Below are 24,813 nucleotides of genomic sequence, written 5' to 3'. Positions count from 1 at the left end.
CGACCCATCCTGAAAGACCTATTTTTGAATACCTAGTTTCACAGAATCACAGCATTGCTTTGTCGGTCAGGAAAACATTGTGGGGGGAAGAGGAAGAAAATCCCAAATGGTGATTTTGTTGCAAACTGCCCAGTAACACTAAAAAGGAGTACCAACTCTTTCAACAAAACCTAAAATACCAACCAAAAATCCTCCAAAATATAAAATGTGAAGACATTTTTGGTATGAATGAAGAGAGTATTTAAATATACCCTTTTTATAAAGTAACTTATATTGCAATAACATCCATTGCTTATTTTTTGTATGAATGTATTTACAGTGCACTGTTGGAAAGAATTAATTTCAAGCCAAAGTAATTTGCTTTATTCTCCATGGTTGCTAAACAGCACTAGACCATTGGTATTTCTGATTGCAGAAATAGTTGCGTAAAAAGTGATTAATTTTGGTGACTTTCTCAAAATATTTAGAAAACCACAGAATTGATAGCCTACAATAAATATTGAAGTTAGTCTAAATTTCAATTCAATAATGCGAAGAAGAATAAAAACGCCCAAATTTCTCTGATAGTGTATTCCCAAACAACAAAAAGAACAAACAGAAAATTCCCAGCCAACCTGAACATTGTTCTTCCTAACTGCTTTCCTAAATGCTGCATGAGATTTTAAAATGGATAAAGTGAAGTACATTATTGGTGTTAATCCACTGGACTTGCTGTTCAGAAGCACCACACACTTCTTCCAAAGTAAATTCTACAAAGGGAACATCACTATTTCCCCGACAGAGCACTGAGAATCAAATTTCAGGATCTCCTACCTCGATCAAAAAGTCTCCAGTTCTCAGGCCAGCTTGCCATGCTACTCCCCCTTCATCCACAGATTCCAAGTACTGCAAAGCAGGAAAGGCTGGAGTTGGGGTGAATTCTTCAATTGGTGTGTCAGCTTTAAAAAGAAATACCACATTAAAAAAAGAAAGTTATGGAGTGCTTGCAAATACCACTTGACTAAAGACCTATTATTGGCCATTCCAACTGATGGTTAAAAAAATGGTGGGTGCTAAAAGTGAGAGGACTCTGCCTCAGAGGATATCAAGATGCTGGGAACAGAGTGCAATCTCTCTGCAATTGCAATCCACAGGTCTTCAATTCAGAGAGAAAAATACATGCTTCTTTACCGACACAAACCAAATCAAGCTGCATGAGGCAATAGCTGGATTCTGAGTATTCCAGGATGTTCAGTATTAGTTCAAGTAACCCTTTTGTATGCCTGGCAAAATGCTTGTAACTCTGGAAACATCCAACTAAAAATGAATTATGTACTGTAGCCAGAAGAGAGCATCCAGCCGAACTGGGGGGATGGGGTGGGTGGGAAAGGATGAAAAAGATCAAACTGAATTTTTCTTCTAGATTTAGATGTGTGTTACAAAGAAGATAACAGAAGAAATCACTTTTTTTGGGAAAGGAGGCACAGCAGGCCTTGTAAGAGCCCCCTCTCTCTCTCTGTGTCACGTACACATACAAGCAGAAAAGTCCTCGGGTCTTTCACCTGAGGTGCCCTCACTGTTACAGAGAAAATCTGGGGACAATTCTTGGGCTTACACAGAGGGAGTAACCTCTGCTCGATGCACAGACAACTCATGCCAATGGGTTAGCTAAAAGGCAGCGCTAGTGGCTTTCCTAGTAGAACTCTGAAAATTTTTATTTAGCTAAAATTAGAAAAGCTTTTACAACACTGAAAATCTATGGTGGCACTGGTTTGGGGGTGGGGGAACAGGGAGAGCAAAAATGATGTCCCAAGAATGAAGATATGGAATAATTTTCATGCTCAAGCAAGGCAAGGGAGAACCCATGTAAAATGAGGGGGAGCAAGAGATGGGACATACCATCATATATATATATATTTTTTTTTAAAATACAAAAGGAACAAACTGGACCGAAAGTTAAAAAGCAAAGCATTAAAAAGAATGCTTTTTTTAACTCTTAAGAATGCCATTATTAAAGATTTTAGTCTACAGAAAAGTAACATGCAGTTTAACATATGAACAGCTTTTAAAATGAGCACACTACAGGCCATGCAACATACGTGCAGCTTCTGAAGATATAAAAAAAGATCATATTTTCATACTAAAACTGCACCAATGTCACCTTGCAGAAGATCCACACCTATTTTAAACAAAACATCACTCTCTTGTCTATTTCTATTCATAGACCTATTTAAATAGACTGACATTTGAAATAAAGAAGCAGGTTTTATAAGGGAAGCAGGTTTCCCATAGTTAGGTAAACTGCACAACAAAACAGATTAATGACAAAATATTACATATACCAACACGATAAAAATACAGACAAAACTTTCTCCCCCCAAAACGATTATACAGTGCTTCTCCTATGTAAAAATGCAAAATGCTTCAGACAGAAGCCACTAAAATCCGTCTGAGTAGTAGAGCATACAGAGAATCCTGTTGTCTAGCAACCAAGTGCACCAAGAATAATTCCTGCTTATATTCAGAGATGTATAAATTTCTTCATGCCAGTGCACATCACACACACACACACAGAAGCACATACCTTTTGCCCCTCTGAGCACAAATCCAAATCCTTCATTGTCTTTTTTCTGCAGGACCACTGCCTTTTCTTCTATTATGCAGTCACTGTAGAGAGAATTCCGAGGATAGCGACCATTATTACATCCCTTCATCACCACTGTAGTAGCTGCTCCTCCAGTGTGCAGGTTCATCATCATCACAGCCCGTTAATCAAATAATATTGCAGTAACCAAGCATGGGAAAATATAGAACAAATAGTAGCGAGGGGAAGACAAAGACTAAGCTTAATGATAAAAGAGAACATGACAAAGCAACTTAAAGGGAATAAAAAAGGCAGAGAGGAAAAAGAAAGAAGAAGAAATCATGCATGGTGGTTTGTGTTCTATATGAATGACTGAATGAACATGTGATCATGTAATCTGTGGGCTAGCTAGGACTCTAAAAGGAAAAAAAGTAAGTGAACTGAACGACAGTATCATTAATAAACTCCTCAATCGTGGATGTACCAGATGCATCTTCTAGTGAAGCCAAAATGAAACCAACCAGAAGAAAAATGAGGCAGCATTTTAAATTTAAAGATAATAAATTATGATTTTATATTAGCTAACTAAAAGGCACAAATATATTCTGAAAGCTATGCCTTGCATCAAAAGCCCTTTTTCAATCCTATTGAATGTTGCATGCTGCAAGAATCCCACATGATCATCTGACAGCCTACAATGCTAACAACGTGCAGCTGCCTTGGCGTCATCAAGCACAAATTTCCACAGCATCAAGAATCTGCATAATTGAAATAGTAACAAGGCATGCACAATCAGGAAAACACATTTCTAAGGAATATTTCCCATCTTCTGATAAACAATTAATATTATAAAACAAGGAGCTGGTGTAAAGGACTATTTATGTAAGCAGTATGTCCTTAAAGAGAAAGTAGCCTTAGGAATCTTACTGTCATTGGTTAAGAAAAAAGTAGACGGTAGATGAAGAAAATATGTAAAATCCACATTAAAACGGGACCTTTCATATACAGGGAATGAGCTGTAAAAGCCTTAAGTTATTTACTGTCTTTCATTAAACATCAGGTTGCTAAAAATAAGCTCAAAGTAAAAAAAGAACAAAAAAAATATTTTGAACGCTCCTTTAAGTATAAAACCATTACACAGCACACGTTGCAAGACATTCTTCTGAATAAAGACAGTGTCAGGGGTTAAGTATTCATGAATCGTAAGCACTGCAAAACAAGCTGCTAGGTTGGCTTTAAAATACCTACAAAACTACTGAAGATACAAAGAAGTATGAGCAAGTTCTCCTTTCTTTTCTTAATTTTTTACTAGCCAACTATTGTTACCACTGGTCTTGTACAGAATCTAATCACTAAAGCATTCAATACAATAAGGGACCGGATCTGCTTCAGTGCCATTAATAATCCAGAAGGGGAGGAGGAAACTAATTAAACAAAAATTGGTGTGACCTTTTTATTTAAAGCTCTGAACAAAGACGAGGATGATGATATCAGGACACCAACGGACAGCCTCCAAACTCCAGATCTTTCGTGTATCACGGACTATCCTTTTGGTGACTTTCCAACTCCAACTGAGGGATGCAACTTCATGTTACGGCTGAAGTGATGATGTAATTATGTCTTCCAAACTACAAAGTATTTAACCACCACCGAATGGAATAACACATGACTGAAAACTACCACAGTGGCGACTTTCTGAGCAACAGATGATCTCCGTAAGTATCAACAGCTTTTGAATACTGTCTCTCAACTTACTATTATTTACTGTGTAATTCAGACATTACCTTCTCTTACAATTAACAGCCCTGCTATGGAAAGGATATAATAAGAAAACATCTATTTCTCGAGAAAGCCAAACACACTCCTGTTCAGGGATATTGGGGTGGAATATGCAACCCTCGGAGCCCATACTGTAGCGCTGAAGCCCTCCATCAATGTCCTAATGCTACAGAAACTGACTGAACCTACAAGCGTACTGGCTTATTGTCTTCATTTTGTGGGTGGGGCTCCATACTTATCCCCTGAAGAGTCAACAGTAAAGCTGTCTCCAGCATTTTTATTAATACACGGTCAAATTAATAAACCCCATTTCCTTAAACTTTCCTTGTAAACAATCAATAGCTTAATAGAACTTAGGAGGCTACTTTTGAGACCCTAATCATAGAAAGTGTTTGGTTCAAAGAAAACCCTTGACGAAAACCCCTCTCCCCTACCCAAATCCCACTCTCATCTCAATTCATTAACAGAAAGAATTCAGAAGCCTATTAGCTAGGTACCTCACCAAACCTTGCTCTGATTCTTTCATTTTTGTTGATAAAACCAAACAAATTCATAATATCATTCCTTAAAAAGCTGAAGGCTGAAGTTCCAAAAGTCGTGCCCGGAAAACTCGGGATCAATTCACCTGATCAACGTTAGGCATCTACACCTTAAAAAACCCATCTAGGGTCCCTTCACAGTCAGCTAATGAAATGAACAGGCATTTTCAAGTTATGTTCACTTCACCCTAATGCAGAGGTCTATGACCGTTCAGATTAAAAGTATGAAAACCACCTATGATTTTCTTTTCACGTACAGCACATTTATTGCATAAACTACACAGTTTTAGACTTCAATTCAGACATTGAAAATGGGAATACTAAATTGCCAAAATTTTACGAAGTTTTGTGTTTTACATGCAAGGGGGAGAGGAAAGGGAAGGGAAGCAGAAGTGCAACATGAATTTTTGGTTACAAAATGCACAAACTGATCTCTATTACTTGACAAATACAGCTTACTAATATACTGTTTCAGTGATGTACTACATAAGGAAAACTTCATCACAGCCTGTAAAGCAAAAATGTAGGTTTGAAAAAATCAGATGTGTAGCCATTTCTTCTCATTTACGTGCTAGGAGAAGGGGACCTGCAATAATCTTATGGCATGAGCAGTTTAAAGTTGTTTAAAGCAATCACAGAAAGCAAATTGATTCTCTGCACACACCCCAGTGCTGCAGAGCTAAGAACTAGCAGCAGGAAAAGGATGGAAAACAATCACGCACACAAAATGAACCAAACTTGCAACCTCCACACCCCTTCCCCCAGCAAACTCACTTTGCATCCCCGAGGGAAGGGGGCAAAAGGGGGGAAAAGAAGTTTAACTGCTGACTGTTTGCAATACTGCTTTTTGTTTGCTTTGCCACGACAGGGTTCTCTTATCTCAATGTCAGACCGGACCTCTTCGCTGAAGACGTGCTGAAGGTCTGTTCACAGTCTACTTGGTCCTGGCAGGCAACGCGGTGCCAAATGTAAAAGTAGGTCAAAATTTCTCACAATGAGCCTTCTTGGCAGCGTTACTTTGATCCTGAAGGTGGTGTAAATACTTAGCAACAGAATGCCTATAGGGTACAGCTACCAGTGACAAATAAAGGCGACATTACGTTGCAAGCCTGTTCAGAAGGCTGAGCTCAAGCAAGAGGAAGAGACATTTCTTCATAGATGCTTTGAGTACAGTTCACAGCTCTACATGAGGCTGAACAGTCCCTGCTATCTGTGATACACCAAATTTCAATGGGTAAAAATCCTTAAAGTCCATTTCTGTCCCATCTCAAACTGAAATTAAACAGCGTCCATTTCAGAGATGAGTTTTCAGAATATTACTAGTTCCACATTATGGTAATAAAATGAGTAATTTTAAAATCAATAGCTCATTACTTAAATAGGGCACACACTACTTTGTCTTTGGGCTGTGTAAGTCCAAGATTCATTGCATGCAAAGGTAAATGCAAAATACATACTATCAAGCGCAGAATATTTCTGCATGAAGTAGAATCTTAAATATAAAAACTTCAAGCCAAAGAAAAAAAGTCAGTCTAAAATCACTTTTGCTTTATCCAAACACTAAATATTAGAAAACATACTTGTTCATTGGTTCGTGTAGCGCCTCTAACACTTTAAGGGTCAGGAATTTTGCGGAGCTGTTAAAATTTCCATCATTTTATAGACCTACCAATGGAGAAAGGGAAATAAAGAGATTTACCCATGGTCAGACACCTGAGATTTGAACTCAGCACTGTTATGTTCAACATAACAACCATCATGTGTGTGGACTTTTCAAGACAGCAAGAATTTCTACTTTGCTAACAGCCCATTAAGACAATACTTGAGGAAGGAAGTAGAATTGTGAAGTCCTTCGTGAAGACCTTTATGAAGAAAATAAAGGTTGAAGGGCAGGTTCCTGATGGAGGCAAACCCATGAAACCTAGCTTCCATTTCACAACTAGAATAACTATACCCTATCTTAAAGCATGACTTACTCCAAAAGTTAAAATACTAAATTACAGAGATGGAAACTATCAGGACCATAGAATAAGTTTAGGCAAGTTTGTATCTCATGTACCATTGCTGATTTCAATCTGAAAAACAGCACATAGAGTACACCCCACTGGAAATGATCATCATTATCTGAAAACAAAAATGGCTATTTGGTATATTGACAATGTCTCCCTAAGGCAGAGTAAAACTGACTTTAAATAGGAACTATTTTCATTATTCTCTCCAATCGTGCATCCCCTAGAAACATAATCTAGGTCTAACCTTTTCAGCTTTAACAAACTGGACTACAGCCTCCCAAGGCAGAAAAGTTATCTAACAGATCACACATGAGATTCAAAGAACCAGAGTTACAACCAAATGAGTAGCCTTCTCAAGCCCACAAACCCTTCAGTCAGATGGCTTGCTCTATCCTTGAGTGAGAAGTTATTCTCTCCAAGTTCTTTCAGTTGGCCAAGCAAATCCAAATCTGTTCATCAGACCTTTTTTATGTCCTCTCCTCAGTACTCTTGCAATTTCAATCTTTTTGAAAGATCTACTGAATTCACAGCTAGCTACATGTTAGAAGGATCAAATCACAGCCCAACAATAAAGGAAATGTCTTTTTTATACTTTGCCAGACACGATAAAACAGTATCTAAACCATTCCATAAATGTATGTACAATGTCTGAAAGCAGTCGCATTAATTCCTTTCAGGCTAAGAGAGTCAATTTATGGTGGTTACGTTCAAGCCCATAGAAGGGCATTCTGGAGATCTATTCAAGAGGAGGTCTTTACTGCACGTTCCAACAGTCAATCCCTGATAAAAGCACATAAAGAATGTTCTCTCCAAATATTTCCCTTTTTTGGGAAGTTACCCGTCCTGATACCATATAAAATGGGAATGACGTCTACAGCAAATCTTATTGTAAGATACAACAGACTTCCAGTGGAAAAGCTTTTGATGCCATTGCTGGAAGGGGTCAACCTTACTATTTATAGTCATCTACTGTAATGACTCCAGGAAAATTGGCTAATCCTAGTAATTAAAGCCTTCAAGATTAATGAAGCCTCTGTACGTGATTGCTCAAGTTTCCCAGGCATTGATCATCCAGCTGTAGGTCTTACAGAAGAGCTTTCACAGCCCTTTGGTAACAAGCGGAACAGCAATCACTTGTTCAAGTTGTATTAGCTACACCAGTGAGCGTGGTTCTTTGCACAGCGAATAGGAAAATACACAGACAGGTCCCTATCTAACTCACTTACAACCCAAGCAGAAACAGCAAGATGTAGTCAACCGTATATTCAAACTCATAGTAACTTCTCTGTAACACATTGCCGTCACATGCGGAGATTCTCTCACATGATGACGTCTTTCACTGCATTGCAATGCAATTTGTCTTAAGAATGGGCTTGTTTGGTAAATATATGATATAGCTTTGAACAATAACAATTATGCTAACAAATAATTCACAACCCAGTGCTACTGCCTTTGATAGAATCTTTTTGTAGTTTCTTATGATAACTTCTTAAATAACCAGTAACAATTTCCAGCTATTTTGGTGAAACATGTTTTACCATCTTTCAGAAGGTGTGTTTGTTTTCTACATTTTGCTTTTTTCAACTACTTTTTCCCACCTTCTAGCAATGCTTTCTGTAAGTACATCATACTCTTACAGGAGATATTCAGTAAAAATACAGTTACATATTTTGTCAAAAACACATGCACAGCGCTTACTCTGTACAACTGATCAATCCTGCCAGTATAATTTCAGTCATATAAGATGAGTCTAAATTATTTTCCTTTAGAATGTATGTTTATCTGGAAGTTTATAGCAAGATGTGTTTGGGAGGAGGGGAGTAAGAAAATATTTTCAAATAGATTGTTGATAAGTACCTCAACATTATACTCAAGGAACACACAACCTGTCATTAGAACAGAAATACTGGAGAACAGTTAACTTTAAGTTGATAAACTCCTTATTAGGTAGCTGAAGATAGAAGTCCAAGGAGTATAATGATGGTACAATAATTAAAATATGACAGAGAAGGGATGAACAGAATCACATAGGAGAACAAAAACCGCAGGGTCATCCTTTCTGCTCTTCAATATCCAAGGCCAAGAGATTCTCACAATCGGGTATCTAGGTAAAAACATTGTTTCCTTTCTTTGCAGTGTTTGACTTTCCCCTTTCTTCTCCTTACCCCAAAAAACATCAAAATCGTTTGTAGGAACTCACAGATGTAATTGTTTCTTGTTTCTTCATATAGGGTATTGGGGCACAGGCCTACATTTTCTTCCACGGAGCTACTGTACATAAAGTGGAGTTAGACTGAAGTTGAGCTGTTTCCCAAAACAATTATTTCATTATCATGATCCAGAATTCTCACACCAGTACAACATTTACTGTTAAAACTGAATTAGATGAATTAGAGGTCCTATTTGGAGGTAACAAAGCTGTCCATCCATAAAAGCTAATACAATTCTGAAAACACCCTTTAGTGTTTTCAAAACAGTTACACTGGAGAATAAGCATTATTTCATCAGGCATTCACAATGACAGCGACTCCAAGTCATTTTGCTATTCCACCAAAAAACAATTACAAAATCAGGGCTGCATATAGACATGCAGCGTGGAGTAAAATGCTTAGTACTACCTATGGATTCCAGCTTCACAGGTGCTCTCAAGGAAATTGCGGCATACGACAGTATCTTTACTAGCGCTTCCAACAGTTGGTTGGGTATCAGAGCCTTACTGGCACAGCTGGCACTCAAGCAAAAAAACCAGCAGGAAAAAAAGACCCACACCACCACCCTTGCACTAGTGTTCTCTCTGGCTTTATTTGTGGCAAATAACTTCAAAGTGCAGTAGAAAGGACATATCCTCAGCCAAATTTACATTTCCTCCATGGCTGAATGGCTAACTCGGCATAGTCAGGTCTTCCTCAGCTGGCTACGCTCAGGCCAAGTAAAGGAATGGGAAAAGAAGAGAGGATGCTTCAGCAATACTCCTATATACTTCCTATATCCATATACTGGTCTTTCAGATCTCCTCTATCAGTGCTGTTTCTAGAGTTCAGTAAACATCGCATAGAGATCTACGACCATGAGGAAAGCAAGGCTGCAGATTTTCCATTGAAACTCATTTGTTGATGAAAGAAGTATATGCCAAACTGTTATGTGCCATAAAAGACATTTAGATATTCCCTAATTCCTATATCGCACAGGTCTGTATTGCATTGTGAGGAAGTTACAGACTACAGTAAAACCTGACAGGGCATGTAACTTCTTCCACTTAAAAAGGTGTTTCGTTCACACTTTTGAACAAGTAATCAAGCCATCTCTATTGGATTTTGAATACTTGATACCCTTGATAAAAAATGAACAGTTCTTCACTAAATTACCAAAAAAATTAAAATATCAGTCACGAAGTGATTTGATAAGAATTGGGAAATCAGAAAGATTGTGCTACTTTTTCCAGCCTTGTGATTCACAGAGTTGCCCAAACGATCAGCCATGATTATAAAGAAGCAACCTATGTTAAAGAAAGTAACAGTGCTATATACTTCAATGAATTTATGCTATAAACATTACAAAGAGATACAGGTTTTAAAAGAGAAACATTAAATTTTATGACACAAGTGCAAAGAAGTTACACAATTTCTTTATGTAGAACCAAGGAGAAACTTCCTCTCGCTATCTCTGGGTATCAGTCCACATTCTTTTAATTGCACTTTAATTTCTTTTAATTTTAATCACACTTAATATCATACTCTTTGGTGTGTAGGAGAAGGGAGTAGGTAATCTAAAGTAATACCCAAGTCAATTGATTTGGCCAGTACTACTTTTGGTTTTTTCCCTGTTTTCACCTGAAGTTGCTGAAACTGTAACCACTGAAGTAACATATTGATATAGCAAAACAGGAAGTCAAACAACTGCCTGGAAATATAAATCATCCCGTAAAAGCCTGATTTTATATTATACAGAAATCTCAGAATAGGATATGAAGCAAAAAAAAAGTCAGTGGTAAGGTCATGATCCTATATATGTACACACACACACACCCCATATATGGGATACATATGTACCCGTATGTATGGATACATGGATATCCATATATGAATACATAGATACACTATATATATACACACACACAACACAATGAGTATATATAGTCTTTTTAAAGAGAAATGTTATTATTCTCTTGCATCTGCACTGGTAGGGAGAAAACAAAAAAGCATGGTGGGGTGAGGAGAGTGGTAAAGTGAGATTAAAAAAAATAAAAGCTTCATTCCTCTATCTTAATTAATTTCATTTGTATTTTAAAAATAAATAGTCAATTCAAGTACCACACATGATAAAAACTAAACGTGAAAAATTCAGGCAGGTGTCCTTCTAGTATAGAACATGAGGGTTTTATAAGGCAGAGTCCTTCAAACTATTTCATACAGATGTTCCATCAATCACATTAGTATTTTGGGCTACAGCACACTCCACTTATACCTGATACTTAGTAGCAATTTTCAGTCATAATTGTCAAACATTTGAGCAATCTAAGCCTGCACTATGAAAATATTAATATTCATTGCTCATACTATGAGCCTTGAGCAAACAGACTGTACAAACACATACATATGTTTAGGTAACTAGAATATTTATCCACCTTACTTTTTAGGTTTGTATTTTTCTACCCCAAACCAGCTGCAGTTCCAGCCCCTGCTATTGCCACCAAACCACACAGAAATAGGAATTTTCTCCCTAAGCATCTTAACATTTAAAGTATTTACACAAAAGGAATAATAATAATAATGGCTATTAATAACAACATTGCTTTTCTATATAGGTTTTTTTAATCAATAATTCTCCAGATGTTTTTTGCTAAAGGTGGTCAGTATTATCACAGACAACCCCAGCAACAAGGAAAAGAACACGTTCAAGGTTAGCAAATAGGACAAATAACAAAGGTAGAACCAGGGAAGTAAACCCAGATCTAAGATAATGGTATGAGTCAACAAAAACATAACCATATATAATAATAAAGATTTTCTGCAGCTGATGCAGCATCGGAACTAGTTCATGAAGCTTGCTAATCAATCTCCGTGCTTATCTCAGAGTTGGCATACATCAGACAGGACTTTGAATTTTTTCCTTCCCTTTTTAGAGAGCGCCACTGGAACATATGCACAACCATGCTGGGTTGAACATGTGTCAGCTCTTGGAGCCCGACACCCTGTCTCTGCCAAAGGCCAAAAGCAGAGAGGGGTGTAAGAGATGGACAAGCACATTTGGTGCTTCCCCAGAGCACTCCACCAGCCCCCAACCAAGCTGCACTACTTGCTCCTTGTCTTGCTGAAAAACATGGTACACTGTATTCCCTTCTTCTTGTACAGTTTTGTCATCATGCTTTGGCACGTGCACATTCCATGGTAATACAGGGGATTATACACGCCTTCCTCAGGATCTCTTGATTTGTGTTTCTATAATACACTTTAGTCACACTGTTAGTAAAAAAAAAAAAAAAAAAAAGTGTTTTAATAACACTTTTAAAATGTGTTACAAGCCCTTTAAGGTAGCAGTTTGACATTGCAGGTCTTTACAACAATTATTAAACTCACTATACATTTCAGTATCGTAACTTGATTTGCTCACTCAGCCATTCTGAGAGTCTAAACATACTAAAGGCTAAACATAAATAAATTATGAAATAGAGGAAAGGGACTGGTGATAACCATGAGTCTCAAACTAGTTTTAAGGGAATCCCTCAGGGTTTCCATCACACCCTGTTTGCTATGATGAGCAGGAGGAATTATCGTCCTCCTGTCCTGCATTCCTTGGAAACTGAATACAGCTCTAACCACAAGAAGTCTGAGTAACCCTGACTGCTCATTTCAGCTTTGCAGATGTAAGTATTTCACTTAAAAATCTACATTGTACAGAAGCGTACAGTGCTTTAATCATCAGTGTTAAAATTCCTGTATAATTTTATGACACTTCAGTATAAGGCGTGTTACCAGTAAGTTTCAAGTTCTGTCTCAAAACAAATAAGGTATTAACAAAGGCATAGAGGAAAGTTTTTCTGAAAGCGTTTTCCCACTTTTTTCTTCTCCAAGAGCTTTAAAAACACAGTATAGAGTGAGAAACTTCGATTTTCTAGGATTTTACTGAAAAGAAATTAAGAGGTGGCTTCAACTGGAGTTGATTTGCACATATCCCTTTAAAAATCCTGACTAATTACCATATTGTTTCACAATCTCATTAACGTCAAAAAAGAGGCGGCATCTCTACCTTTTTTCTGAAATATATTCTCCCCTCTCTCCATTTCTCTAATTACACTAAGCCCGTGAGTTATTTTAAGCCTACTCCAAATTTTGTTTACTTATCTGCAAAACACCTTGAGAAACGTCCATCTTAACAGCTTTCCTGTCTAACAGTATCATAATTTTCAGTAATTTTGTCAAAGCATGGACAGTTCAGCCCACAATTTTGGTAGCAGTGAAAAATTACTGACTTTACAGATATCAGCTGATGAAGAGAGAGAACTCTGCTTTATTTAAATTGGCAGTTACTTTTCTTAATTAAGTGAATGTTGAACTGGAATCTCTCCTTATTGCCCCCTTTCCTTTGACGTTCAGCTATAGCTCGCTGGTTGCATTGACGCATAATTTCTGGAAATATGAAGCTTTTATTTTGTAAGTACTGGAGACAGGGTAAAAAATTTTGGTTTATCATTTCAACTCAACTGAGTGACTAACTTAAGATGCATAGAGCTTAATTTTAAGTGTATTTCAGAATTTACGATATTTGAAGTGTTTACAGTGGAGGTATAAACCACCTCTGCTACAGCTACAATGATTCTACAAATCTGCCAGTGCTACACTGTCAGTCTTCGGAAATGCTAGTTTAAAGGGTCACACAATCTACTCAGTATCAGCCCTAGTTTTCAATTGTAGCATTAAACTCTTAATTCTGAGACCTGTTACCTGTGCCCAACATGCTTTTTTAAATTTTAAATTAGAGAAATTAGAAGACCCATGGGTAACAGTCTTTTTTCTAAATATGCAGTTACCTCTATTTCCTAGTGCACGTATTTAACTTAACATTCACTATTCTTCTGTTCAGAATTTTGCCATGAAATCAGTTTTAGTGAAATGCTTATCCATTAAAACAAATCTTTTGTTGATATATTTTAGTCTAAATTAAGCCTTCGTTAGACATTATTTCTCCAGAATATGGGATGAAATTTTATGTCAGAGAGAGCAGGCACCCCCAGCAATATCACCAGCTATTCAATTGGTATATCTGCCAATCATTCAAACCTAGCATCCCCACCTGCATGCCACAACCTCTAGGACGGAGCTAGCATCTGTCTCTTGGCTCAGCGAAAGAATAATAGTTGCAAAAGACTTGGATAAAGAATCGGTCTATCCCCAGGCTCTTGGCATTCATCAGCAATACAAGGTATGGGCTTAAGTCGAAGCAGTCTAACACACGTGGGACTCAAGCCCAGAACTTCTTTATTCCAGGTGAACACCCTGACACCAGCTATTGCTTGCTCTTTAGCAGGTCCCTCTTTGTACGGTTTGACCCCATCCAATTGATAAAGAAATACAACTCCAGCACATCTATTTGTCCCAAGACAAAACAAGACATCCTCCTCCCATCAACCTTATGTTTTGCACAGTGGAAGTGACCGGCTTTACTCAGAGCATGAAAGTCAACCCCTTTCTGACTTCTCGATAGTTTCTTCTTTTAAGAGGAAAAAAAGACATATGTTGCCTGCCAGTCACCCTTAGAATTTGCATTGTAGATCAAATTCTGCAAATGCAATAAATATTTGTGAAAATCTGGCTGGAAAGAGGAAAAAAAAAAAAATAATTGTTTAAATCATCGCTCCCACTGGAGGAAAGCCCACAGTGTGAGCTCAACAGTTATTTGTTCCTTTTGGCCTGCCAAAACTTAAAAATGCATCACTTACAATCAGAGGCACCATATGTCGGCTTTTGCTCATCTAGTGATTAGGTGAGAGGAAGGCGGCCAAAGGTGCAGTGGGGCAGGGACTGAAAGGTCACATAGAGGAAGCTAAGTCATCGCAGCGGAGGCTAGGAGACAGGAATGTAAAACGCTAATTGTTAGAAACTTAATCATTCTCCTTTCCCCTGAAAAACAAACATTTTAATCTCCTGTGTTCCTCTGGTCTACCCTTGCATCTAATTATGTGGCTCCCGTTTCTAACTAACCGGGTATCACACCCTCACGATCTTTTCTTGCTGTCCTCACCTTCTGTCATTTCCACTCCTTTTTCCTTTTTTTTTTTGTTTGTTTTCTCTATTCTAATTTAGAAAACTTTATTCCTCCTCATGCACAGGACACAGGCTGCTGCTTTCCGTTCTGATATTTAAACCCATCCTGTCCTCCAGCACCCGGTCGGAGGAGTTACAGAGAAAATACTGTTGAGCTTGAGAGTATCAGTTGCAGTACAGGAATGGCACATCCACCAAATCATGGCCCTTGCAGTCAGGACCTTCTGTACCCGTAGTTACACAGTTAGGTTTTCACTGGCACTAAAGGTGGGCCCTTAAAGTTTTTCAGAAAGAGCATTTTAATTTTAAATTTGGGAAGAGCTATATAGGGTTTTTTTTCAACTTTGGTCTCGGAAACTGTTGGTCTTTCTTTGCTAACGCTTTACCGCTAAAACTTTAGGCAAACATCTAGCCCAGAAAATGTCTGACAAATTTTAATCATTAGTTACAAAACCATTAGTTGCTAAAAGCAGGATCTTACCGAAGTGCTTTAAACAAACTTCACTATTAAGGCAGCAAACAACTTAAAAATGCACTTACAAGTTCACGGAAACTCTTACCACTCACCATATAGTTTTGTATCTTCCTGTAATTGTATTAGACTTTAATATTGCATTTTTATGCTATTATACTACAGATTTCAACGAAGAGATACTACAGTTCAGGTACATACACACACGCGCCCTTTTTACCTCCTGTTTTAGCAATTACTTTAAGTATTTTCTGTAGTCACCAGCATAACAAGCTCAGTCCTGGCAGCACACAACAGCAGGGGAGGTGAAGTGTGAAGTTGTTTATTAGCAAGTAAGATCATTTTCATTAGAAATTAAATAACTGTAAATGAAAACTTCACATTTTACATCTCCACCTGTTCCACAAAATCTACAATGCCTTAATTATTGCTTAAACATATATATAATTTTCCAAATTGTATTGAATTATATTCTTCAAGTTAATGAGGCAGAAGATATTAAAAATGAGTTACCCTTGTCTTCCTGCCTCACACATTAAGAGCAGTTCAGCGCTATCAGACTATTATGTTCACAGAAAATGAATTAATTCAGAACTGGCATCAGGCAAGCCCAACAAAATATCTTTAGAAATAAAATCACAATACACGCACACAAAATATTGTACGTACTTTGTTTTCCATAACTTGGTTGGTGCTGATTGTTCTCTATGCCTAAAAGAACCAGGAGTATCACATATGCAGAGCTCTTAAATCATTAAATTTGGAACAAGCATTCAGATGTAACCACATCACTATATCATGTGGTTATATCTATGTATCTATTTTGTATACATTACATTATATATACATTACAACTATGAGCATACTCAGATATTTTTGCTACTATCTCCCAGACAAAAATTGAGCTACGTATGTAGTAGTAGTCAAACTACTGTTTTTACTTCTTTCCACCAGAGAAAAGGAAACCAAGAATTATGTTTAAAACCTATGCCTGCAGCTAAGAAGAACTGTAAAATCACTTTCAACTTATTACCAATGTATCAATCCCAGAATAAAGTAACAGAAAGCATTAATTTATTTTTAAGAATGAACAGTATCCATTTTAATATCCTTACTCCAGTTCCTGCGAGAGATCGACTGAACAGTACAAACTTCACAGAAAACATTAGTACAGTGGAACTGGGGCCATCCAACAGAAAACCAAAAGAGTCAGTTATGTCAATGCAGAAAGACCTATTCTCTACGTAATGATACCCCTCTCAGTCCCTCGCTGTTCTGCAGGCCTAGGGAGAACCAACATGACAATGTGGCAAGCAGGATATAAAAAATAACAAGGGCTCCTATACATTCCTTCAATTTTTGTAAAGAACCATTTGCCAGGATTTAACAGATTGCTGCTGATGGCTGCACAGAAGCAAGCAGCACTCAGCAAGTACGTACGCTGGATCCACCGCAAGACGGAAGCGGGACCACTGCTAAGCCATAACCAGGAAAAGGTCCCTTAGCTCCCTGTTACGTACCTCATGACTTGCAAGGACCAGAATTCTTCAAAAGGTTTCCATCCATTTTACATACATATTTAAAGTGATGAATAATTGCATTTTTCCAGAAGGAAGATGATATATTTATGTAAAATATCCACATGAAACCAGATACCAAACGAGATGGAAGTATCTCTGCGTCAAATTGAGAGCTTCCACTAAAAAAAAGTGTAATTACTGTGTAACACACCTAATGCTTAAACTATTAAGACAGCCCCATTTACATCACAACTTTGGGAGAAAGACTGAGGTATTCAACAGGTAGGTTCTGCGGGTTAAAAAATAAATAAATAAAAAGCACTGCACAGTATGCTGAATTACAGGGGTAGACACCTTCAGCTGTGCCAAAGAGTCTCTCTGAGCTGTCTAGGATTAAAGCTTATGCTGTTCTATCCAACAGTGCAGATGACAACATCAACAGAGAATTGCTGGGATGTACAGCCAAGAAGAATCTCTCATTTTTGTTACATGTTTGTATGTAATTTGGCTTTTGAGGAGTTGCTTCTGTCAGCTGCTATGCTCAGGAGACATGGATGCTGCCACCTGACTCCAAGTAGGGGCATTAGGGTTAACGAATTAAGCTTTTAATTAAGCTTTCTTACACATACCTCCCAGACTACACAATCCAATTTTCCTCTTTTTCGTCATCCAGAAAAATAGTACTAAAACCAGAAGGCAAATAATTTGGTCCCGTTATTAACTTTGTAGCAACAAGCCTTTGAAAAAGCTTATTTATTATTACTTCCTCTCCTGTGAGCTTCTTAATACTGCTGTAGCCATAGGACGTCAAGAACAGGCACCAAGAAAACTTCTCCCATGCAGTGATTAGTACCAGTTAAAGTGGTTAGGAAAAAAAAATAAGATGTGAAAGTCGATTGTACTGTGAAGAAAGGGAAGACACAGAAGAGGCAGGAAACCTTACAGTTCTATCGCATACTTCATAATTGCATTGAAGTTGGCATTCAGTTATGCTATTGACTTCTGCTATTTCACTGTTCTGTTGGGGGTGGGAGGGAGATGATGCAATTAATGCAGTAGTAAAAGTTTCCACTGTTGTGACCTAAAGCTTCCGAATCCGTGAAGGCAACTGGATTATGTTTTCCACCAAATCAAGTTTATAATCTTTGCATAGTACCCAAATTGCTCATATTATTTATGTCTCCGGAGTATGAAAACTAAGTTACCACTTTATCACCAGTCACATCACATTTAAAAAGGTGCTAACATTTTACATTTGAAATTAAGCAACTAATTAATTTCACATATTTTAATTTCATAACTTAATTTTGTCTTCTCTCTGACTTTCCTGACTGAACAATTCACTGTCCTATCTTGAGAGAATTAATTCATTCCCTCACTTCAATTAAAAAGCAGATAAAAATTTCTAAAGGTTTACCTTATTTTTAATTTTTTAAAAAATAAAGAATTTTTTTTTAATTCCAACATCCATTCTATGCCTTAGCAATAATTTCTGTTATTAAACTGGAATTCGACCTTGATGAAAGAGGGCTCCATGAAATAACTGATTTAAGACCTACAAATAATTTTGTTTGAATTAAAGGTAGTCCTGAACTTTAACTAGACTTCTAAAGAATATTTCTAATACTTTGGAAGCTTTTGCTTTGCTGATCACAATATTGCCCATCCAGCCTAGACAAGACAGACCGAAACAAACATTTTTCCTAACAAACTCAATGGGATCCACTCCAGCTCTCAAAACCAACGTCCCATGGTTGCCTTGACCACTGCTGCCCACAGATACAGGGCAGACACAAAACTCCAGAGACACGTCAAAGCAGTCTTACATTACCTCCTCGCAACTTCGTTGGTGTATCTGCTCTTTAGGTCATGGGTTAATGGTTTTAAACTAAAAGAAGGTATATGCAGACTAGATCTAAGGAAGAAATGTTTTACGCTGAGGGTGGTGAAACACTGGCCCAGGTTGCCCAAAGAGCTGGTGGATGCCCCATCCCTGGAAACATTCAAGGCCAGGTTGGACGGGGCTCTGAGCAACCTGATCTAGTTGAAGATGTCCCTGCTCATTGCAGGGGGGTTGGACTAGACGACCTCCAAAGGTCCCTTCCAACCCAAACTATTCTATGATTCTATGATTTTTCCATGCCTGCTTTCTGCTCCTCTCTGTGGCTATAAGTCAAGCAAGTACAGCCTCAGGCCATGGCGTTTCCTGGGATCTGACACCATTTGCACTGCCTGCTTGCTCCATCTGGGGAGGCAGAAGGAAACTTTGCCCGTCCCACTTGCCACCTCAGCCTCCAGAGCTGCAGCCCGAGACAAATGTATTTACATGTATTTACTCCTGTATGTCCAATAAGAGCTCCTGCTAGCGTAAGAAACTTCACCCGCTCTCACATGTATGCCATTGCAACAAAGCCTATTCCCTTCAACATTTGTCCATCTGCATCAGATTAAAGGAAAACAACTGAAAGTAATTAGTTCTTAAAAGGTTTTAATAAAATAGTAAAGGAATCCGTGTAAAGGGACGTCAGCAGTAGCAGCGCATGACAGCTGCAAGAGACAACATTATTTTTGCATAACAGAATTAATGTGTCCCGTCAGCATTTAAAGCAGATAATACATTAGATCTGGTAGTTTCAAATATTATATTTGTATGATATTTAATGACTATTTGTACTGGCAAGCAAATCCCACTCCCTTTCTACGTATTAGTAAGCACACTACCCATTTTCCTGAAGTATTAATGCCTGGTTAACTGATCTCTTATGCAAAGCTGAAATAGGATTTAATGAACCTCCATTACTCAAGCAGCAGATTCTCCTAAAGATGAAAAATGCCATGTACAATGTATTTTCCTGCATGTGAATAAGGCCATTAATATACATTTCTGAACAGAGTGTTTCTACTCAGCAGTTTTTACCCTTTGGGAGAGGGAAGGAAAAGAGAAGGGAGCAGACACTTCCCCTCACTCCCCCACATCATCTCCATAAACGAACTGGATCGGTTTTGTTAATACTTTGGTTTCAAAGCTCTTCTTAGAACATAGGCACAATTGCCTTCTGACAAATGTTTATTAAAACTTAGCTGCAAGCAGTTAAATCTATTTCACTATATTCCTGCCTTACTCTGATAGGAAGTGATAACAGAAAGCAAAGCAGTACAAATTTGGAAATATCGAGAACCGCTGTTAGTTTGACATCTTGTTTGCCTCTTTTAACAATTCCCCTCCCTGAAAAAGCCCATGCTAGGAGTTAAATCTGTACGTACTAACAAGACATAGTAATCTCCAGCCAGACTCTTAAATGCAAATTCTTTTTCTTTACCAGCAATACGTAAGCACCAGTAAAATTACCATTTAGATGTACAAAAAGCTGATTTGCAGCCTCAGTCAAGTATCTGAAATGCAACTTTGTGTGCTAATGCAGTTTTAGGACAGCAAAACTCTGTTTTGTGTATCAGAACAGCGTTTTGCTGTATGTCATGTTTGTAAAGCATGAAAAGGGAAGTTTACCTTTCATCATGGTATATGTTTTCTGTAAATATATCACTACAGTAAGTTATTATATGCACCTCAGAGAAACAAGTTTTTTTCTTTTCCAGCAACTAACTAGATTTGGAAACTTGGACACCAAAACCATTTTTTAAGTTTTCCTGGTAGTATTTTATAAAAAGTACAAAATTACCGTACTTTTCTCTACTTAAAAGTGTGTTAAGCAAGTCTATCTTTGCACTGTATTTCTTGGAATTTCCCATTAATTCTACCCTCTCCTACCTGTCCTCAATTTCCACTTGTACTCCTGGACTGCCATTATTACTCTTCAAAATGGGTCCACTGGGTTTCAGGTTCTCTGTGGAAATTATCCTTGAGTTTTCTTCAAAACTTTGGTTTACTCAGAAGCCGCCAGGAGAACTCTGTTGCTTTCCCTCTTACTGCTCAGACAATTAACAGGTATCGATGCCAGAATCAGGAACAATTGCAGACATACTTCATACCTAATTTCTCAATAATAAGGCTGTACAAAACCTATCATTTCATCTGATAAACTCTCCTGCTTAGCTGTAGTCCTGAATCAGGTAATGTAAATTTTTTGAGAGCTTTGCTGTTGCACTGCACAAGCCCAATACCTTAAGAGGAAAAAAACCCAAAACAATCCAAAAATAGACCAACAACCTCCCTCCCTTCCCCCCCAAACATCTCACGCACTTTCCGTGACTTCCCAAAAGCAGAGAGTATAATCCATTCGTCCCCAACAGCTCACTGGTTGAAAGACATACTTGAACACCACTGAGATGAGGTTCAAGCCCTTGGTCTGAACATGGCTTTTGGCCTCCTGCTTTCAAAATAACCTCTCTAAACAATAGAGTACTGCCTATTTTAGAAAGGCAGGCGGCATTGTTCTCTCCCAAGAATGGACCTGAATTTTCTTGGGAAAAGGAAAACAAAAAATCCAAATGCTTTAGAATCAATAGCTCCCCCACCTCCCCGCCCCCCAAAAAAAAAAGTTTTTGATAGAAGTGACATTTTCAAATGAAACAATCTTTTGTTAGAAAGTAGGAGTAGGTTTCCAAGTGGGACTAATTGGTATCTCTGAGGCAACATGCTGTGGCCACAGCTTCTAGTTTTACAGAAACAACCTTATCCATTAACATTGAAATACAGAGACAAGGCTATGAATTTTATAGAATAATAATCACTCAAAGAATGTTGCAAAAAGCCAACTCTGCTCACTGAAAATGTAACCAGTAACCAGTGAGCTTGCTCTGCAGAACAGTTACGTGTTTCATAGTACAGGCTAACAGCGTCTCTTGACAACTTTATCATTATTAGACGTCCCAGTCAATCACATCGTTGTCCAACAGTGCAAAACTCTGGTAACTTGGCTGATCATGGCAGGGGAAAATGCAAGATGTTGAAATGGGGTTTCTCTATTCCTAAGTCACAGCAGCAAGAGTTGATGCCCTACAGCACACCGTATACAGCAACAGGAAGATCAGAGCCTCCAAGACAGGATGATCGTAGCCAACCCACAAGCCTGTGCTTCCTCCCACTGTGTCACCAAACCTTCCCTCTTCATCCAACATTGCAACACTCTTTCAAATCACAACTCAAGGGACTGCAGATTTACCTATTTTTCAAATATTTATAGGCTGTATGCAGTAGGCAACCAGCAGGCCCCCCGCCTTTCAGAGAACACAGGAACATGGAAGGACATCTTGGGTATCCAAACTGCTTCAGCTGACTTGAACTCCATCCTCCCTCCCCAAATTGTTTAACTGACATCGAAACTATGCATGACCCTCAGAACAAGGATTGAGATCACATAATAAAACCAACAGTTACCACATTTTCTGTCTTTTTTTTTTTTAAATAGTGTGCTACATGAAACTCTGCCATCATTGCTCTACACATTTCAGAACTCTTCTCCTACAAAAAAGGTGTTTTTCTTGAAAACAAAAAAAAAAACCCAAGCTGTAATTAGACAGTTAGGAGAAAAGCGTAATGATTCCAGTATGCCACCACAATTTTATCAAGAAGACGCCAACAGCTAACCGAGTTTCTGTGCTTCAAAAATCGTCCTTTCTGCCAGAAGTTGGCTGTATGTCCAATGTATATGCATGTGGGAAAAGAACCTGCTTAAAAATCATGAATACTCAGCAGAAACTGCAAATAAATAATCTAATTTCTAAATTCCTCATTTCTAACAGCCTAATTTCTACTTAGGATCTAAGATACCGTTCAGAACAACATATCACAAAATTTTATTTTGGCTTTCTTGTCAGCAAGTATGATTCTGTGAACAGATATAGAAGGCCTGATCTTGTGACGTGTCCAACAACTTAAGTGGTCCTTGACTGTAGAAGCAGCTGGAACATACTGCTTCCGTGAAATACTGATCTCTTTCACCACTTATGAAAACAAAATAGTGATACTCATTACTTCATTACTCACTATTTTTGTAGACCCATCCCATATGAAAAAGTAAGCTGCGATAAAAACCAATTTAGATGTAGAATGATATCTCAAGAAGCTCTGTTTAGTAATCTGCTTTCCTCTTCCCCTCAAAAGTCTAAACCAAAAGTAGCAATTAAATAAAACCCAGAAAGGTTTTGTAAACAGATTGCGACCAAAAAAAAAAATTCTTACCTTGAAGCATCAAAGCTGTCATAGGATCCAACTGTGTAGTGTCTAAACAGTTTCTTTGTTCTATCTGTTCGTGTTTCTGCACAAAGAAAAGAGAACTTTTAATAATACTCCTGTATTTCTTAATCAAGTGCTGTGTTAATTTGCAATTTCAAAGCGGATTTTCTGCTATACATCAATAAAAGAAAACTTACAGTACTTCAGGGAATCACAGAATGGTTGAGGCTGGAAGGGACCTCTGGAGGCCATCTTGTCCAACCCCCCTGTTTAAGCAGGGCCACCTACAGCCATTTGCCCAGGACCATGTCCAGACAGCTTTTAAATATCCCTAAGGAGAAAGACTCCACAACCTCTCTGGGCAACCCATTCCAGTGCTCAGTCACCCTCACAGTAAAAAAGTATTTCCTTATGTTCCCTTACAGTGAATTAACATGGTTTCAAGGCATTTTGAAAAAAATTTTGACTTTGGAGTTGAGACATTCTTTTATCATATCATGCACATCAAGTGAATAAGGAGAACTTCTTGTAGACCATGTATCGTATCATTCACAAGTTTTAAAGTTCCACCTACGTTCTCAGTGGCAAAACCTTTCAAGTCCAATCTTTGGTTCTTTCATAGCTTGGACTAAGAGGCAAAATACAAGAAGAAAGAAAGAAGAAAAACCAGCAACACGTTTCAGAAAGGCTGGAAAAATAGCCAAAAGAATGCAAAACAGTGCTTTTTGTTTAAACACACGCACACAAAGCTAGAGCTATTTCTACAATTTTATTAGGCATATGGAGAATGCGGTAGGGGGAAAAGTAGCTGCCCACATTCATTGCCATCAATCAAATCTCACAGGAAATACTGCTATGGAACTTGTACTACCATTATGTAGCAAAAGCAAACAATCCAAACAACTGAGGGATATGGGGTGATGCAAAAAACAAAGAAACCCCATATTTGGGAAACATGAAGAACAACGGAATAAGATATAACAATGTATCTACTAAAAAAGGCATTTAAAACCTCAAATACATTAAAATTTTTTATTTATGCCTTTTCTTAAGAAAAAAACATCCATCCCACTGAAGCAGTTCCCACAGGTAGTGGTTGCAGCATTAAATCAACCTCTAGGGCTATGAACGTTATGTTCACAAGTATTTCTACAATTCACCAACATTAACACTGGTTTCGTAGGGGTATAACAGTTACAGTGCTTAGTTTAGAACCGTACCTATAGAACAACAGACAACAGAGCTAAACACCTCTCTTCCTCTAGGATTGGAAAGATGCTCTCTCATTTATTGCTTTCAGTGGGTACCTATAGGAGCACCAATAAATCAAGCATGTGGGAAAGATGCAGAAGCTACGCCAGTATTTGGTCGCTTCCGTTTTCAAAGAGCATAATCTACAAGGCTTTCACTGAAAGGCTATCACTATATGTGTGTATGTATGTGTCTATATATATTAAAAAAATTACACTTCTAGGGAAGGACAAAAGGATCGTAGAGGAGGTAGGTAATTCATTGTCACATTCATCTTCAG

At 37.9% G+C, this 24,813-nt stretch overlaps 1 protein-coding gene across 8 annotated transcripts in view; it reads right to left on the bottom strand.

The window, feature by feature from the left end:
• SHANK2 (SH3 and multiple ankyrin repeat domains 2) overlaps positions 1 to 24,813 on the bottom strand; it is a 368,375-nt gene that overhangs the window by 142,880 nt on the left and 200,682 nt on the right. For all 8 annotated transcript variants that reach the window (XM_076343775.1, XM_076343769.1, XM_076343770.1 and 5 more), the window contains 3 exons: positions 23,289 to 23,364; positions 2,564 to 2,646; positions 814 to 938 (listed from right to left, as the gene is read on the bottom strand). In XM_076343775.1, coding sequence (XP_076199890.1) covers positions 814 to 938; positions 2,564 to 2,646; positions 23,289 to 23,364 — 284 coding nt within the window. The remainder of the gene's footprint in view (positions 1 to 813; positions 939 to 2,563; positions 2,647 to 23,288; positions 23,365 to 24,813) is intronic.

Source organism: Aptenodytes patagonicus, chromosome 7 (assembly GCF_965638725.1).
Source record: "Aptenodytes patagonicus chromosome 7, bAptPat1.pri.cur, whole genome shotgun sequence".
NCBI classification, from domain to species: domain Eukaryota; kingdom Metazoa; phylum Chordata; class Aves; order Sphenisciformes; family Spheniscidae; genus Aptenodytes; species Aptenodytes patagonicus.
Note: the sequence above shows the minus strand (reverse complement) of the source record. Positions and strands in the feature narration are given on the sequence as shown.